This window comes from Kogia breviceps, chromosome 12, assembly GCF_026419965.1.
Source record: "Kogia breviceps isolate mKogBre1 chromosome 12, mKogBre1 haplotype 1, whole genome shotgun sequence".
NCBI lineage: Eukaryota > Metazoa > Chordata > Mammalia > Artiodactyla > Physeteridae > Kogia > Kogia breviceps.
Window position 1 is genome coordinate 30,674,383 of NC_081321.1, and position 16,468 is coordinate 30,690,850.

The 16,468-nt window shown below is 34.8% G+C and overlaps 1 protein-coding gene across 9 annotated transcripts in view; it reads right to left on the bottom strand.

Annotated features, from left to right (window-relative positions):
• Positions 1-16,468, bottom strand: part of KIF21A (kinesin family member 21A) — a 159,670-nt gene that overhangs the window by 65,392 nt on the left and 77,810 nt on the right. For all 9 annotated transcript variants that reach the window (XM_067009069.1, XM_067009066.1, XM_067009068.1 and 6 more), the window contains 8 exons: positions 11,621-11,843; positions 11,308-11,490; positions 9,777-9,926; positions 8,702-8,836; positions 8,037-8,204; positions 5,861-5,976; positions 1,112-1,307; positions 511-700 (listed from right to left, as the gene is read on the bottom strand). In XM_067009069.1, coding sequence (XP_066865170.1) covers positions 511-700; positions 1,112-1,307; positions 5,861-5,976; positions 8,037-8,204; positions 8,702-8,836; positions 9,777-9,926; positions 11,308-11,490; positions 11,621-11,843 — 1,361 coding nt within the window. The remainder of the gene's footprint in view (positions 1-510; positions 701-1,111; positions 1,308-5,860; positions 5,977-8,036; positions 8,205-8,701; positions 8,837-9,776; positions 9,927-11,307; positions 11,491-11,620; positions 11,844-16,468) is intronic.

Here is a 16,468-nt window from a genome sequence, read left to right on the forward strand (position 1 = left end):
AGATAACTAATAAGAACCTACTGTATAGCACAGGGAACTCTACTCAATACTCTGTAATGACCTATATGGGAAAAGAACCTAAAAAAGAGTGAATATATGTATATGTATAACTGATTCACTTTGCTGTACAGCAGAAACTAACACTGTAAATCAACTATACTCCAATAAAAATTAATTTAAAAAAGAATTTCCTTTAAAATTCAACAGAACAGAATGAGAGAAAAAACAAAGTTATAGAAACAAACAATAATGCTTTGAAACATAATTTAAACAGCAAATTTCCTGCCCTTAATTACATGAGCAGAAAGTAAGATACTGTGATGAAGCATACGGCATATTTTGTTTCTGTAAGAATGTATTATTTGCAAATTAAGTATTAACTTAAAATCACAGACTGTATACACAGAGATTGACTTTTTCACTTCAAATATTCCACAAAATTAACAAACATGAAGAATATTTCCTGCTCTCCAAAAGTAATCCCTCACTCATCCCACCCTACACACATACCTGCTCTGGCAAGGACTTGGTTGGCCTGATCACTAACAAGCTGTGTGATTCTGGTCCTCAATACATCAACCGTCTCTTGCATGGCTTTAATTCTTACACGCAGGTTGTTATTTTCAGTCTGTAGCATAGCATTCTCATGAAACATATCATTGATGCTTTCCACACCCTCCTCGTCGATTATTCTTTTACCCTAGAAAAGAAAAATATTTCCCTGTTGGTTGAGAAGTTTTAAATACACAAGAGTTTTGTTAAAGGATACTGCAGGATTATGCAATTCTACAACCAAGAGCCCTTTTGTCTTAACAGCGTCAAGGCAAGAGATCCTTTTCCCTCTATTACATCTCTCCTTTGAGCATTTGTCACTAAAGAATCTGACTGGGAAGCAAGTCTTTTGAAACAAGAGGCTGGTCAGGTTGTTAGACTGAACATTATTATTAAAGGCTACCCACACGGAAAACTACAGAATTCCTCCAAAAGGAAAGATGCCACCACTATGACAGAGAAGAGACTCCAGAGACATATATGTGCAAGCCATCTCAAAAAGGTATCATCGTGTACACAAAATGTATCACAAAATGCAAAGTCAAAACCATTAGCTTACTGTTTTGTACTCCATAAGCTCCATCTGAAGTCGTGTGATCTCACTACGGAGCGCATTGATCTGCTGACTAGCTCTGTCCTGATTGATCATCACCTTGTTCTTGATATTTCTAGCTCGATTGGCATATTTCAGGGTATTTAAAGTTTCCATAAAATCTCTGTCTGAAGGGCTGACACATGCTATCATGATTGTTTGGCTGAAAGGTACAAAAAATAATTAGGTTTACAGATAAAAGCAAATAAAACACTGAAATAATCATTTTAAAATTCCCACCTTTTGAATAATATCTCTCCTTCGAGATACCAAAAGATTGATATTACTAACTTAAATATAAAAGCAAATTTATAAGCCCCAATGCTTTAAGACTCTCTTAAGGAAAAAGATTTTGTTTACTTGGCTAAAATTGGGGAAAATTAATTTATATTATCCTTTTTTGACTCATAATACCATATACTCAAATACCAGTGCATATATTTATTTCTCATCTCTTTAAAAATTTTTTGAAGCAATATACACAGAATAATTCTGAAATTTAATCTATCTATAATATGACATGTTGAAGTTTAAAAATCATTGCTTTCATTATCTACTTAATATTTCAGGATTTTATTTATTTTTTAAAAAATTTTTATTTATTTTTGGCTGCTTTGGTTCTTCGTTGCTGTGCGTGGGCTTTCTCTAGTTGTGGCGAGCGGGAGGCTACTCTTCCATGAGTGCACAGGCTTCTCATTGAAGTGGCTTCTCTTGTTGTGGAGCACAGGCTCTAGGCATAAGGGCTTCAGTAGTTGCAGCACATGGCCTCAGTAGTTGTGGCGTGAGGGCTCTAGAACGCAGGCTCAGTAGTTGTGGCACATGGGTAGTTGCTCCACAGCATGTGGGATCTTCCCGGACAAGGGCTCTAACCTGTGTCCCCTGCACTGGCAGGTGGATTCTTAACCACTGTGGCCCCCAGGGAAGTCCCTATTTTAGGATTTAAATTTTTTCTTTTTATTTAATCACTTGCATCCTGATTTTTTATTTCAGCAAAAAATTTTACACAAAATCTTATCACCTGGTCAAGAAAAGTATTTAGTATACCCATATGTTTCACAATATGAAATGTCATTTGTGATTGAGTGGTCAAAGTTCCAGAGTTTCTGGATAGATTACATAGGAAAAATGGGAAACATTTTATCGTCACGATGAATTGCTTTACCAACCGAAGAGTAGGATAATAAAATGCTTATTATGCCTAAGCTATTTCCGTCAATGAAAAAGACGTGGAGAGTCTAATGGGCACTTTCACACTAACAGTTAAGGAGCTAATTTACCCACCCTGGTAGGAAATTTAAACCTATCAATTCTAATCTATAGCCTCCTAGCTTCCACTCCTGCCTTCTCCCAATAATCTCAACACAGCACTCATAGTAACACTTTTATTTTCTTATTATTTTTTTTAGTATTGTCAAGCTTTATTTTTACTCATTTTAGATGTGTAGTAATGTCTCATTTTTTTTAATTTTTAAAAATTTTACACAATTTTTAAAGGTTACTTTCCATTTACAGTTATTACAAAATATTGGCTATATTCCTCATGTTGTACAATATATCCTTGAGACTATCTTACATCCAACGGTTTGTACCTCCCACTCCCCCACCTCTATGTTGCCCCTTCCCACCACTGGTAACCACTAGTTTTTTCTCTATACCTGTGAGTCTGCTTCTTTTTTGTTATAGTCACAGTTTGTTGTATTTTTTAGATTCCACATATAAGTGATATCATACAGTATTTGTCCTTCTCTGTCTAACTTATTTCACTTAGCATAATGCCTTTCATAGCAACCCTTTTAAAAGGGGTCCCATTCCACCTATCTTTATTCCTTTGTGAACTCTTGCTCATCCTTGTTTACCCTTACTTTTACTATTATTCAAGATTCAACTCAGAGGTCATCTAGTCCAAGAATCCAACCCTGAGTTTGGCTGTACTTTTTCTCTCTGCTTCCTCATACCCTTTGCATACCTCTTTATTGTTCATTATGATTATATTGAAATTTTATAGATCCAAACTCTTAAGATACTAAACTCCTAGAGGGCAAGGATCATCATATATTTTTTGTTCATCAGACTACTTTGTACAACACAATATTTGGAACATATTAGGTCATTATTATTTGTTTGTGTTACTTGGAACATATTAGGTCCCTAATAATTGTTTGTATGTCATGCGTATATTTTATTTATTTATTTGAAGTCAGAAGTTAAGATAAGTCATGCATCTCTGTTGATGAAGAAGATAAGGTAATCCAGTGAGAGTGATGATTATGTATACTGATTAGAGGATATGACTACTCAAAATGTTATCCCCCGTCCAGTGCCAGTCTGGCAAATTCATAACAAGTATAGAAATTGAGAGTAAGCATTTTGGCAACTTTTACAACATTTGAGCTTGCTGTAATCAATGAACTCATTTCACTGAATAGAGTATAGACCAATTCAAGTATTTTCAAACTCACATAATGGGACAAGCTGAGTATAGTCATGTTCAATATCAACCCACTACAATTGGGAAGTGGGAAGGAGGAGAACCCTCCCTTATTAAAAGTATTTTGTGAAGTATTGGGATCAAGTGCTTAAGAATAATAGTGAAATCAGGAATGAGAGGAGCTAAGACCTATTGTATAGGAAAAAGGTCACATATTAAAACCCAAATGACACAAATTTCAAGAATAGTTATGTTTATGAAAAAAAAATTTTTAATGAAAGTTGTTTATTTTTATATAAAACCATAACTCTGTCTTAAAGGAAACCATGTAATTTAAATATATTAGGGAGGTCCCTGGTGGTCTAACAGTTAGGATTCGGCACTTTCACTGCTGTGGCCCGGGTTCAGTCCCTGGTTAGGGAACTGAGATCCCACAAGCCATGCAGTATGGCCAAAATAAACAAACAAATAAATAAATAAAGTTATTTATCTTATATATTGTTATATCATATTATATTACACATTAGGGAGGAAATACATCACAATGTTAACAATAGTTACTTAAAAGTAATAGAAATACAGTTGATTTTTATGTTTTATATTTTTCTGTATTTTTCCGAATTTTTGCTATAAACTTTTAAAAATGTTACATTAAACATTATAAATGTATAAAAGCCAGCTTGGTTTTTTAAAAAAATCACCAAACTGTACACATAAATATATGCAGCTTGTTTCCACAAATACCTTTGATTTAATTTTTCGTTTAAGAGAAATTTGTACAAACATCACAACATGAAGGAATTCTGTTTTCCAATGCTTATACAAAGTTTAATGCTTTTGAATTAGGCATTCAATCTCACAATTTTAAGCAGGAATTGAGGGTCACTGAGAATAAGAGGTGTTACCACTAGATAGGAAATGGGTGAGGAACATCTGAGACTCTTTAGATATAGCTTAGTTAAAACTCAAGAGGAATTCAAAACCCACAGTGCAAATATCTTAGATTGTTACAGGGCAAGCAAACTCTCAGAAGTACTGAAGTATTCAAAAGTATTGATACTTGTAAGGGGAAGATGTTTACTATCTCTGCTTTGTTATAAGACAAAGCTGTATTATAAAGCTAAGAAATAAAAACAGAAAAAGGTTATAATTTAGCAAACTTTAAAAATTTATATTTGGCTTAAAAAACAAAAATTTTTGTCCTGTTATAATAAGACCCAGATTGATATTGAAGGTCAGAATGAAAATATAGACCAGAAGTAAGAAATATGTAACAGTGGAAGCAATACAAAGGATATGTTAGAAGACAGATGAGTTAAGACAATGCCAATATTATATGAAAAGAAGGAATATAAAAATGATACTCTTGAATTCTATAAAACAAAACTTCATTTCTAAATCCATCCAACTTCAGACCTAAATAAATTTAACATTATCAAAATTCTTTGAATAATAGTTGTTCAAAAAGAAAGTTTGCAAGTTTAATTTTACAGCATCTAATGATCATTTTGCAGAACCTAATGATCATTTTATAGCATCAGTAAACATGATGTTAGACCGCTGAAAACACTGTAAAATAGATTCACTGTAGTTGTGTGTAACTTGTTGAAATGTGCTATGATTGAATTTAAATGCCAAGTTACCACCTTTAAAGCCAACATTCTGATGTTTATAAAAAGGAATGCATTACCAAAAGAATACATTTAGCTGATGAAACATATCAGGATGATGCAAAGTACAGAAAAGGAGGAATATCAATGATTCTGGCAAAGTTAATAACCAGCAATCACCCTATATTTCATTCAATTAACATTTTTAAATTTTTTCTCAAATGTAAAAAAATGTTTAATTTTTAGGAGACTTTGTAAAGAAAATGAATAATATTTTAATTACTTAGAAGACAGCATTTACTTTTCAACAAAATTTTATTAGGCATCAATTATGTGCCAAGCACTTAACTGAAACAATGGTATAAAGAAAGAGCACATGCCAAGGATTTCATTTATAAGCTAAGTGACTGAATAAATTACTTAACCTCTCTGGATTTCAATTTCCTTATTTATAAAATAGGAATAATAACACCTACTTCAAGAGGTGTTATAAGAAATATGTGAAATAACAACATGCAAAAGCACTCACACATTTGAGGCACTTAATAATTATTAGTTCCTCATCCTATTAATTTGCTTTACAGTAAAAACAGTTCTTATAAATCACTTTACAAACTTATTTTAAAAATAATGAATAACTAAAGTTAAGGAATATGGAGGATAAACACTTATGCATACCTATTACCCCCAAGAGAATCCTGTAGTAGTCTTGTCAGCTTAGAATCTCTATAGGGAACATGAGTGGCCCTCTTGCTCTTGTCTCCCAATGCACTTATTACATTGCCAAGTGCCAACTAAAAGAAAGAGAGAGAAAAAAATTATAAAAATGTACTAATTATAACACTTTTAAATAATGAATGAAACCATGGCAGAATTGAGAACATTTGTGTTTGGTTTTGTTTTACATTTGTATTTTCTAATATAAAGTAAACTTGGAGCTTTCCACATAACTACTAAAAACTGACACCACTCAAAATTTAATGCCATATATATACCCATAATTCACAAATACTTAAACTTCTATGCAGAGATTTTCTTTAGAAATAGAAATGTTATAAGATTGATGACTTCTGACCATTCCTACTCCACAAAACTGCCAATTCACGTTGCAAATTCTTCTCCTCAACTCAGTGAAGAAACAAATTGTTTGCTAGTTTAACAGTTTTATAAACTTTCCTGTTGTACTATAGCTTCCTCATGGGAAAACAAAATTTCCTTTAACCACATTAAAAATATCAGTATGGGCTTCCCTGGTGGCGCAGTGGTTGGGGTCCGCCTGCCGATGCAGGGGACGCGGGTTCGTGCCCTGGTCCGGGAGGATCCCGCGTGCCGCGGAGCGGCTGGGCCCGTGAGCTATGGCTGCTGGGCCTGCGCGTCCGGGGCCTGTGCTCCGCAACGGGAGAGGCCGCGGCAGTGAGAGGCCCGCATACCGCAAAAAAAAAAAAAAAAAAAAAAAAAAAAAAAAAATATCAGTATGCTATGTCTGAACATGGTATTCCTAATGCAAGTACAGCCGCACTTAGAAATTCAATGAATCTATGTGCTAAGCATCCAATATTTTTAAAACTAAGTCAAATTACGGAACTATTTAGTCACTCCTCCTGTCACCCCCTACTGCTTTTCCTACAGTCACTGAACCAGCACCTACAGCAAAAGCATTTTCCTAAATGCTGGTCACGCTCGCCTTCAGTAATGCAAAACCATGTCTTTGTTAGAGCCAATGGATCCTGCAGCGAGTGCATCAGCATCACACTGTGTCTTAGTCCCCCTTTTCCAGAGTCTGCAATTTTAACCACTGGCCACACTCTACCATGTGTCTGAACATGCTTCAATAGCCTGAACAGGAAAACAGAGCAATGGCTTTTGTCTTTTCAGGACAGCACAAATGTAAATACCACCATGATTTTATCTCCTAAGAAATTCAAAACAATACACAAAGTCGAGGATCCTGGTCGCTCACTCCTTTTAACACATATTCAACTATATGGTGGGAGCATCAAGATGGGTAGTTGGGAAGCCTGGCTCTCTCTAATCAGTCTCAGTTGATAATTCCCCCACAGAAGGGTTGCAATCATATAAAAGTAAATATTGGGCAATAAAGAAAAAAAATGACCATATGCTTGGAGCCCCTGCTCTAGGAATAAACGGAGGGAAGCAAAGCAGAAAACACCTGTCCTGGTGCTGTCAGCAACACAGAAATTTAGGATGCCATTACTTTTAAGCAGGAACAAAGAACCAACTTTTTAATGAAATCAATAGGAAGAAAAGATTTATTACATAAAAATTTGGTTCTAAAACGTTTTCTTCCATATAATAGAAGCTTTAGGCTAACTCAAACACAAGGTGTTTTCCAATCAAAAACACCACTAGATGGCATGGTATTAAAGTTAATTCCTAATACAATCTAGAAAAGTTCTCATTTTGAAACAATCATTACTAAAAAACATTTGATTGTAATTTCCAAAATAAAGTCTGTCACATAATGTTAGCAAAAAAACTACTTTGAAAGTCATCCCATAAAATGTTTAATATTAAAACAGTAAGTTTGTGAGAAGGATTTTTAAATCATTTCTATTATATATATATATGCATTGATTATTTTATGCACACATTATAAAATTTAATCCAACTAAATTTTTACACATGAAGAAAATTTGCAATGTGAAAAGGAGAAAAAAGCTGACAGCCTGAGGAGATCAAAATTCAATGCATTACTCCTAAGTTTACAGCAACTTTCATTTCTCAGCTCAGTGCATGAAGGATTTCCACTTGGATATTATGTATTACAAAAGGGAAAAGGACAATAAAATAGCCCTGTTATATTCTCAGCACAAAGCCTTAGTCTTAGTCTTACAAGTCCACAGTTGATGGAAATGCCTTCTTTTGCCCTCTCGCCTGTAGCTCCAGTACGCTTCAGTCTTTCTGATCCTGCCAGATCAACAAAATGGAACTTTGCAGTCAGAGTTTCAAATTCATTCATCTGTGATGATTCAGAAATCACCTTATTATCATTTGCACTTTCCTGCAATTGAGGAAAATAATTGAAAATATTTTATTAATGTGACACTAAATATCCTTCAATCCCACCTTGCCCTCAGTAAACATATAGTCAAGTATAGGCATGTAGCCAAATAAATATAAGTACAAAAATGCCTGCTGCAATTAGAAGCTTACACAAAGTTAGGTCAAAGTAGGTCAAAACCTAACTGTTATCAACTGAGGCTTTGCCTGTGTTGAAGAGAAACTTGTAGCATATAGCCCTCAAAAGCAAAGGTTCTCAAATAATGACATCCGTTACCATATGGCCACAACATACATTCTGGCTATTGCAGACATATATATTCAATTTTTAATTTTACATGGTTGTCCAGCTTTAGCTTAAACAAGATCAGGGACATCTCAATTGGAAAAGGAATGATTAAACAAACTAAATTTGGCATAAATGTTCTCTTGGAATATTTTCATGGATTTTACAGAAATGAAATCTGAAAGCTTAAAAAATTAGAACCAATAACTCACAGCATCTATTTGGGGACACATTCTGGTTTGACACAAGTGAATGGTAAAAATGGCATGTGAACGAGAGCTCTGAACATTCATTTGGGTACTAGCGGTGGTCCGGGATAAAGCACCCAGCTTCAAACACTGCATCATCTAGAAAAGGGAAAGAAAGAGGGGTTTTACTTGAACAATACTTAGACTAGGTCCATATAATCAGAAATCTGAGCTACTGGTTAAAATCCACCATATTAAAAGATGTGAAAGATAGATTTTCTTATTATTTTATTTACAGGCACTTTTTGAGCTGAACTTCTCAGTATAATAGTGTTTTGTTTTGTTTTGTTTTTTAAATAGAGAAAATACTGAGATTCCACCGTTTGCCATTTGCTGACATTTGCAGCTTCTATTTCAAAACTATTACAGTAGAACACTTTGCAACAAACTAAGCAATAACTGGAATTACTCAGGCTCTTCTGTATCTTATTTTTTGTAACTTTTTTTTTTTTGGCCACTCCACATGGCTTGCGGATCTTTGTTCCCTGAGCAGGGATTGAACCCAGTGCCATGACAGTGAAAGTGTGGAGGCCTAACCACCGGCCTCACAGGGAACTCCCCATTGTAACCTTTCTTAAGTCTCTCTTTAGGAGCCATGATACAAGCCTACGTATGTTACAGCAAAAAGTACAAAAGGACTGTGGTCTCATCCTTCACTTAAAATTATCTAACCCTTTTTTTCTAGGTGTGAAAGAAAACTGTACATACATAGATTCTTTTGATGTTACAATAAATGCACTGACTTTATCATAACTGTTACATTTTTAATAATAAAATCCTGGAAAAAAATGAAGATTTTAACTCCATGTTATACTCAAGGATACAAATTTCATATCATGAACAGCAGAGCTGACTATTAAATAAAGCCAAACATGCTCTATTTTTTTATCCTGTGGCCAAGCTGCACGGCTTGAGGGATCTTAGTTCCCCAACAAGGGATGGAACCCATCCCCCTGCAGTGGAAGCATGGAGCCCTAACCCCTGGACCACTAGGGAATTCCCCAAACACGCTCTATTTTAACTCTAACATAAATGTCACCTCGGATTCTGTAATCACTGTACGTGTTGTGACGCCCACAGTATAAATTCCTCCGGCTGAATCTTCATGAATCCTTATATTTGATTTTTTATTTTTTGCATCAATATCACGAGTGGTATCAAATAAGTCAAGAACCTCTTCGTTATACAGCTATCAAAAAGAAATATTATAAGTTTAATGTTAGCAGAAATTGCCTGCCTTATGGCTGTAATAACACATATTGCATGTTACCTTTCAAACATATCTTAAAAGTTCTTCCAAATACATATATTTCTTCATAACAAAACATAAAAATGATCACAAATACAAACAAATGCCAGATTTCTTTACAAGGGTAAGAATAGTAAAAGACCTAATCATGACTAATGAGTTAAAGACTAGCTAAAATCATCCAGTAATCCTTTGCAAGAGATAAATAAATATAAATACAAGCAAATACTAAAAAATATGTACCAAATGTAAACAAATCCTAAGCTTAGGGAAGTTTTAAATAATTTTTACTACTTGAACTAAAAATATATTTTCTTTTGCCCTACAACCCTTCTTAGTGTACCTAAAAATAAATAGCATTTTTGCAAGGTCAGCAATATAGTTTCTGTATCAACAGAGGCTGCCAAGATTGTGCTACCACCTTAGAAGAGGATACATACAACTATTTTTCTATCAATATGCTTAAAGTCACAATGCCTAATAACATTTGGAGGGAGAAGGGGAAGATTGAAGACACCGTTTCTTTCCTTTCTCCATCACTAGTTACCTTTCTTTTGGTAGAAACACATAATTATATTATTGGTTTTTACTAAATTGGAATGTCCATTAAAACCAGCAGTAAGATAACTGATGTTAATTTGAATTAAGTTTTCTATTTTGTGCTATATAATGCTGAATAAAATGTTTCACTGATTATCAAAATGATTAGCTCTGGTGATCGAAATTACAATTAGACTAGAACACTCTTTGGACCAAGTATACAGAATTATAATGGCACTGTCCACCCAAGTGTAACATTGCTCAAATCCTAGATGTCCTCTTACTCGTATGTCCCTCCCACCAGCCTAGACTGCCCTAAATCCATACCTGCCCCAGCCTTTGCACATTGCATCAAAACATCTGCCTATCCTTGTAAGAATACCAGCTTCTGCCACCAGATTAGTGCTACAGCATCAATCCTATTATTCCTCACAATCTCCCCCTCCCTTTTGGTCTCAGTCACTGTGTTCCCAGTACTTTGTGAGCCTGCCTACATTACAACAGTAATTCTCGGATAAAGAAAAAATCTGAAATAAACAATATTAATTGTTTTACTCTGTGGACACTGGTCAAATGTTTATGATCTTAAATGCCAACAAGTAAGGAATACTTATAATCTATTATCTCTTGTTGCTATCACCTATAACCTTATGCTAATTTAGTCAACATTTACTAAACACTATATGCCAAGCACTAAAATGGAAGCAGGAGTATAAAATCATAGGGCTATGGTCTTAAGAATAAGATTTAAAGGAAATTAATGACACAGTTAGACTATTACCTCTAAGAATTGGGCATTCACTTTAAAATCTGGAGGAGGAAGTCCATTTTTAATGAAAGTGTGTTTTTTTTCTTCGATACTCTTGAAAAGGTGTTTAACAGCACGAGAAATAATACCCTGTTCTTCCTCAATGATGTTAACATCAAATCCTGTTCCCATTGTGTATGTTTTGCCAGCTCCAGTCTGAATAAAAGAACAGAGAAAAATGGATGCTTGATCTTAATAACATAATCTCAAGTGACAGAAGTGAAAGTGCAATTGAATTGACACTTCTGAAAAGTTACAGCTTCTATGAAAATAATTTGGTACTTACTTGTCCATAAGCAAAAACTGTAGCATTATATCCTTCAAAACAACCTTCAATTAGTTTTTCTATACACTGAGTGTAGATCTGCTCTTGCTGGGAGTCAATGTCAAACACATAATCAAAAGTGAAAGCTTTATCTTTGCCTAGGAAGACCTGAGGTTCTCCCGGTGTGACAGATGTACAAATATGGCAACCTTCAATCCTTTCTTTGGCAAGCTGTGGTCTTATTCTGTGAGAAAAAAATCAGGAAAAAATAAAATAAAATAAGACAAAATAAATGGAAAAAAAACTGAAGAAGTAGGATTTTGAAATTCCTAGCAAGTCTTTTAAAATCACTAATGTAATCTAGTACTTACTCCTGAGTTGAAAAGTTTAAATAAGTTAAATTATACTGTCAATTTCAATATGAGTTACTTAATCCACCAAAAAAATCATGAACAAGAGTAAAATTAATCTTAAAATTAAATATTTTTGTGGGTAAATACGTTTCCTCAACTCAATAAAAGACTCAGTTAAATAAATTAAACTACCAAAACGCTATTTGTTGTTATCTTTATTTTAGATTTCTTCTCTTTATTTCCAGAGAGGATGATATCCAAAAATGAGAAATTATCTTGATGCTTTTGATTCACTTTTTTTTTTTTCCAGTACGCGGGCCTCTCACTGTTGTGGCCTCTCCCGTTGAGGAGCACAGGCTCCGGACGCGCAGGCTCAGCGGCCACGGCTCACGGGCCCAGCCGCTCCGCGGCACGTGGGATCTTCCCACGGACCGGGGCACGAACCCGTGTTCCCTGCATCGGCAGCCGGATTCTCAACCACTGTGCCACCAAGGAAGCCCTTGATTCACTTTTTGCAAACTCTTCACTAATGGTCCCCAAACTTATCTGACTATAACCTTCTGTTAGCTTAACATGTTTAAGCATAATCACACAACATAAAATATGAATGAATATATATATTCATTTGTAAATATATGCATGTACTATATTGATTTGTCATATATTATGACATTCACAAAAGCAGAATCGTGAAAATAAAGAAATTAAAAATAAAAATAAATAAAACTTCTAATATTTTCTCTGCCAAACCACTGAATCATCATTTACATCTCCTAGGGTGTCCTCTGTCTAGTTGGAAGACCACACAGCACTATACCTGCCCTACAGCCAACCCTCATCTACTTCAGATTCTAGGACCTCCCTCTTCTGCCTTATCTTCCTGATTTCAAGGCCTGTTTTTCAAAGAAGGAAAGTAAATATGGTGATATGTTACTAACAGAACAAAGCAAAATCTGGCCCTATTCTACTCACTCCATAAGCAGGACCATCCTAGACATACACGTCACTGACTTAACAGTACTTAGGTTTTTTAGAGGTTCCTGTTTGCCATGGAGAAGGAGAAGCAGTTTAGGGAAGAAAGTAAAGACAACCAGTAATGGAAAATATAAAACGATACAGAGAGAAAACACAAAGGATTTTAAAGGGATCTTATTTTCTGAGATAGAGAAATAGAGATCTATAGAAGTGGAATGAGTTTTGTTAGAGATAAAGCTAAGCCTAAGTCCAGATCACCCGAGTTTTAACCCTTGCCAGTTCTTCAGGGTGGAAGGTCAATGGAAGGACAGGAAAGGCAATACTGAGAAGCGATGGAATTTCTGTAACCCTGGTTATCTTAAACAGCATTCTGTACTAGCAAAGAAGTGTTAAGTAAAGAATATATTTATTTATGCAATTTTCCCTTCTTCTGTGATAATGATGTTTTTCTTCCATAAAGTCTTCAACTTCATTTATCTGTTTTAATGGATTGCAATAATCAATGTGGAGCTGGCTAGGTACTATGGAACGAGTGATGAAGTGGCCTTTAGGAAACTTGGATTATACTACTTCTCTCACTCCACAGATATCATGTGGTCTTCTCTAAGAGCTCCAATTTCCTCACCTGTTGACAGAAACTATCATTTCCAAGGTTCCTTTCAGATCTAACGCTGAGAGAACACTGTATTACAAAATAGGAAGAGGAAAATAATATTTATATACTGTTATAAAGATAAAATGATATTATAACAAGTAAACCAAATGGGTTTCTTACAAGAAGCTACATCCATGGACTATAAAAACAGCCCATGGTAGTAAGCAGCTTTGGCTATCTGGCTCCACATTTTCTTGATGAGTGGTCTTTCTCAAAGTTAATATTCCCTTCTTTCCAAACTTCCCTTCTCCTGTCTCACTTCATCCATTCATGGGGATAAAAATCGTAAATCCATCCTCCTCAGGAGAGTCATGGGGAGAAAACCAAATCCCCCATCCTCCTTGGAAGAATCACCGTCCTGTCTGTTGGCAAGCTAGAAACAAGAGAGTCAACCTCAGTTATTCCCTCTTCCCTATTCCATCCACGTAATCTATCTCTAAGTGCTATTAATTATCTTGGAAATAGCTCATCATTTTCTTTCCTTCCTCATCAATACCACCCTAATAAAGCCACCATTATCTCTTACTTGGATTACTGCAAAAGTCTCATCACCAGTCAGCCTGCATCAAATCTTGCCCCCACCAATCTGTTCCACAGATTGCAATATCAGTGATACTTGTAAAATACAAAGTTGATCACTACCTTGCCTAAAACCCTTTAGTATATCCTTAAATCGCTCTACAAACTCCTCTTGCCATGCCCCATCTTTGCATCAAAGGATTTTAGTTAGTGATGGTGGTGGTGGTGATGGTTTATTTTTAACAAGTTTCACTAACAAAGTGTGCTCTCTCTAGCCTCAATGCCTTCAAATACGCTTTCTCTTCTCCTGGACACTCCTCCTTCTCAATTTGCAACTCCTTTTTCAGCCTGAACATCTCATGTTTTTGACCTCTGTTTAGATTTCACTCCTTTCAGAAGCTCCCACCTAACTCTTTGCATTCCACCATAAAGTCATATCTGAGCCCAGGCTGTTCAGTCTCCTGAAAGCTACCTCATTTACACCAGGATTCTGCTCTCTCCCTGATTTATAGCTGCACTGTGAAGTTTAATAAATTCCATGTAATAATCAAGAAAAACATAAAAACAACCATCTAAATGAAAATGACTACTGTTTGAAATCAGTGCCTCATTAATTTTAAGTAAATGATTATAACCATGGGCTATTAAAATACTAAGCTAATTTATTTGGCTATTAAAATACTTTTAATTTACTTTCTACATAAAGAATAAGTACTATTTGAATTGCAGATATGACAGCCAATTTTAGAATGCCAATGTCACTCAGAACTTAATCTCCTAACCTCTAAGGAGGAGTGCATTTGAAAGACGGGTGATATGCTATCACACCATCTGCATGGGTGGGGAGACAAAGTGGCTTTAAAAACCAACAAGATGGATGGAACCCTTTTCTACTGGATGCAGGCAAGGGCAATTTCCCAGCAGGACTAAGAAATTCCCACCTAGGAGGGGATGGTCTCTGGCACATGCAGATAATTGGAAGCTGACTACACTTCAAAGTTTAGAGATATAGTCACCGTCTCAATTCCCCTTCAAAAATTCAGATTTTAAACTCTCCAAATCCTTAAATTTATACTAAAATCAAGAATTCTCAGATGAAGTCTTAACCCAAGCCAATTAACCTGCTTTAATGATGTAAAGAGTTTGAAATTTACATAGCTACAAACTTCAATTTAAAAACTATAATTTGATGTTATATATAGACAAAATATAACAACCTCCCGGGGAAAAGAAGACTAAAACTAAAATCTGACATTTATTACTTTAAAAATTTAGAAATATATTCTCACTTAGTATTTTTATATAAAAATAAGAACATTAAACATTCTCATCTAATCCCAGCACTAAGAAATAATGAGGTTAACATTTCAGTTAACACTAAGAAATAGTAACAAAGCCTTGCAGGCTTTTTAAAATGTGTAATCATACAACTAGATATATTTGAAAGTACTTCTTAAACAAAAGCTATTATGCATAAAACTTATGTCACAAATATTTAGGATAAGATATTCTAATATTACACAGCAGTATTATATTATAAAAGCCAATAGCAATGTGGGTTCTAACTACAATAGTAATTTGCTAATGGAGATGGGTTTTTTTAAAACATTACAATGGAAATGAATGTAGGTAGGATGAGGCTGTTATGGAAAATACTGACAGTTCCACTAGATAATGTGCTTTTTTCCTTAGCATAAGGTATATAACCTTTTATCCTTTGTGGGCCATTGACCAATAGGGTGGGATCTGAAAGGGAAAACCCATGAAGAGTCATACAGAAATAAATGTAATTTGTTATAACTAGTTTGAGAAGGTTGAAGGTTTGAAACAGAATATGATACAAACTGTCAATTCTTCAGATTTAAGATAAAAGGACATGAACAAATGTTGTATCCATTTTCTGAATCTTTCCATCAGCAGAAAGCAGCCATTTTGCTTCTGTTGTCACACTCTATTGAAACTGCTTAGACAGAAGGCACCAATGACCTTTTTATTTCCAAATACAATGGACCCTTTTTAGTGTTCATCCTACCTGACACATTTGATCCTATTTACAACTTGTAGGGGAGGAAAAAACTTCTTCCCTCTATCCTTCTAGATTCTCCTGTTTGGGACCTTGTTAATTAGATTGACAAGGCAGATTAACAAAATAAAAACAAATAGAAGTTTATTAACTCGCGTACCAGGCATACACATTTACTCATTACTCAGTAATGAGTAAATGAAAGAGTGGTTACAACTTGGATTTATATAGCATCTTAACAAAAAGAAGGACTTTGAGTTTCTAGGACAGCAAATTGTGGGAATATAAATATATGTAGGAACTAATGAAAGATAGGGGCTAATTAAGTAAGGTTTGTTGTGTAG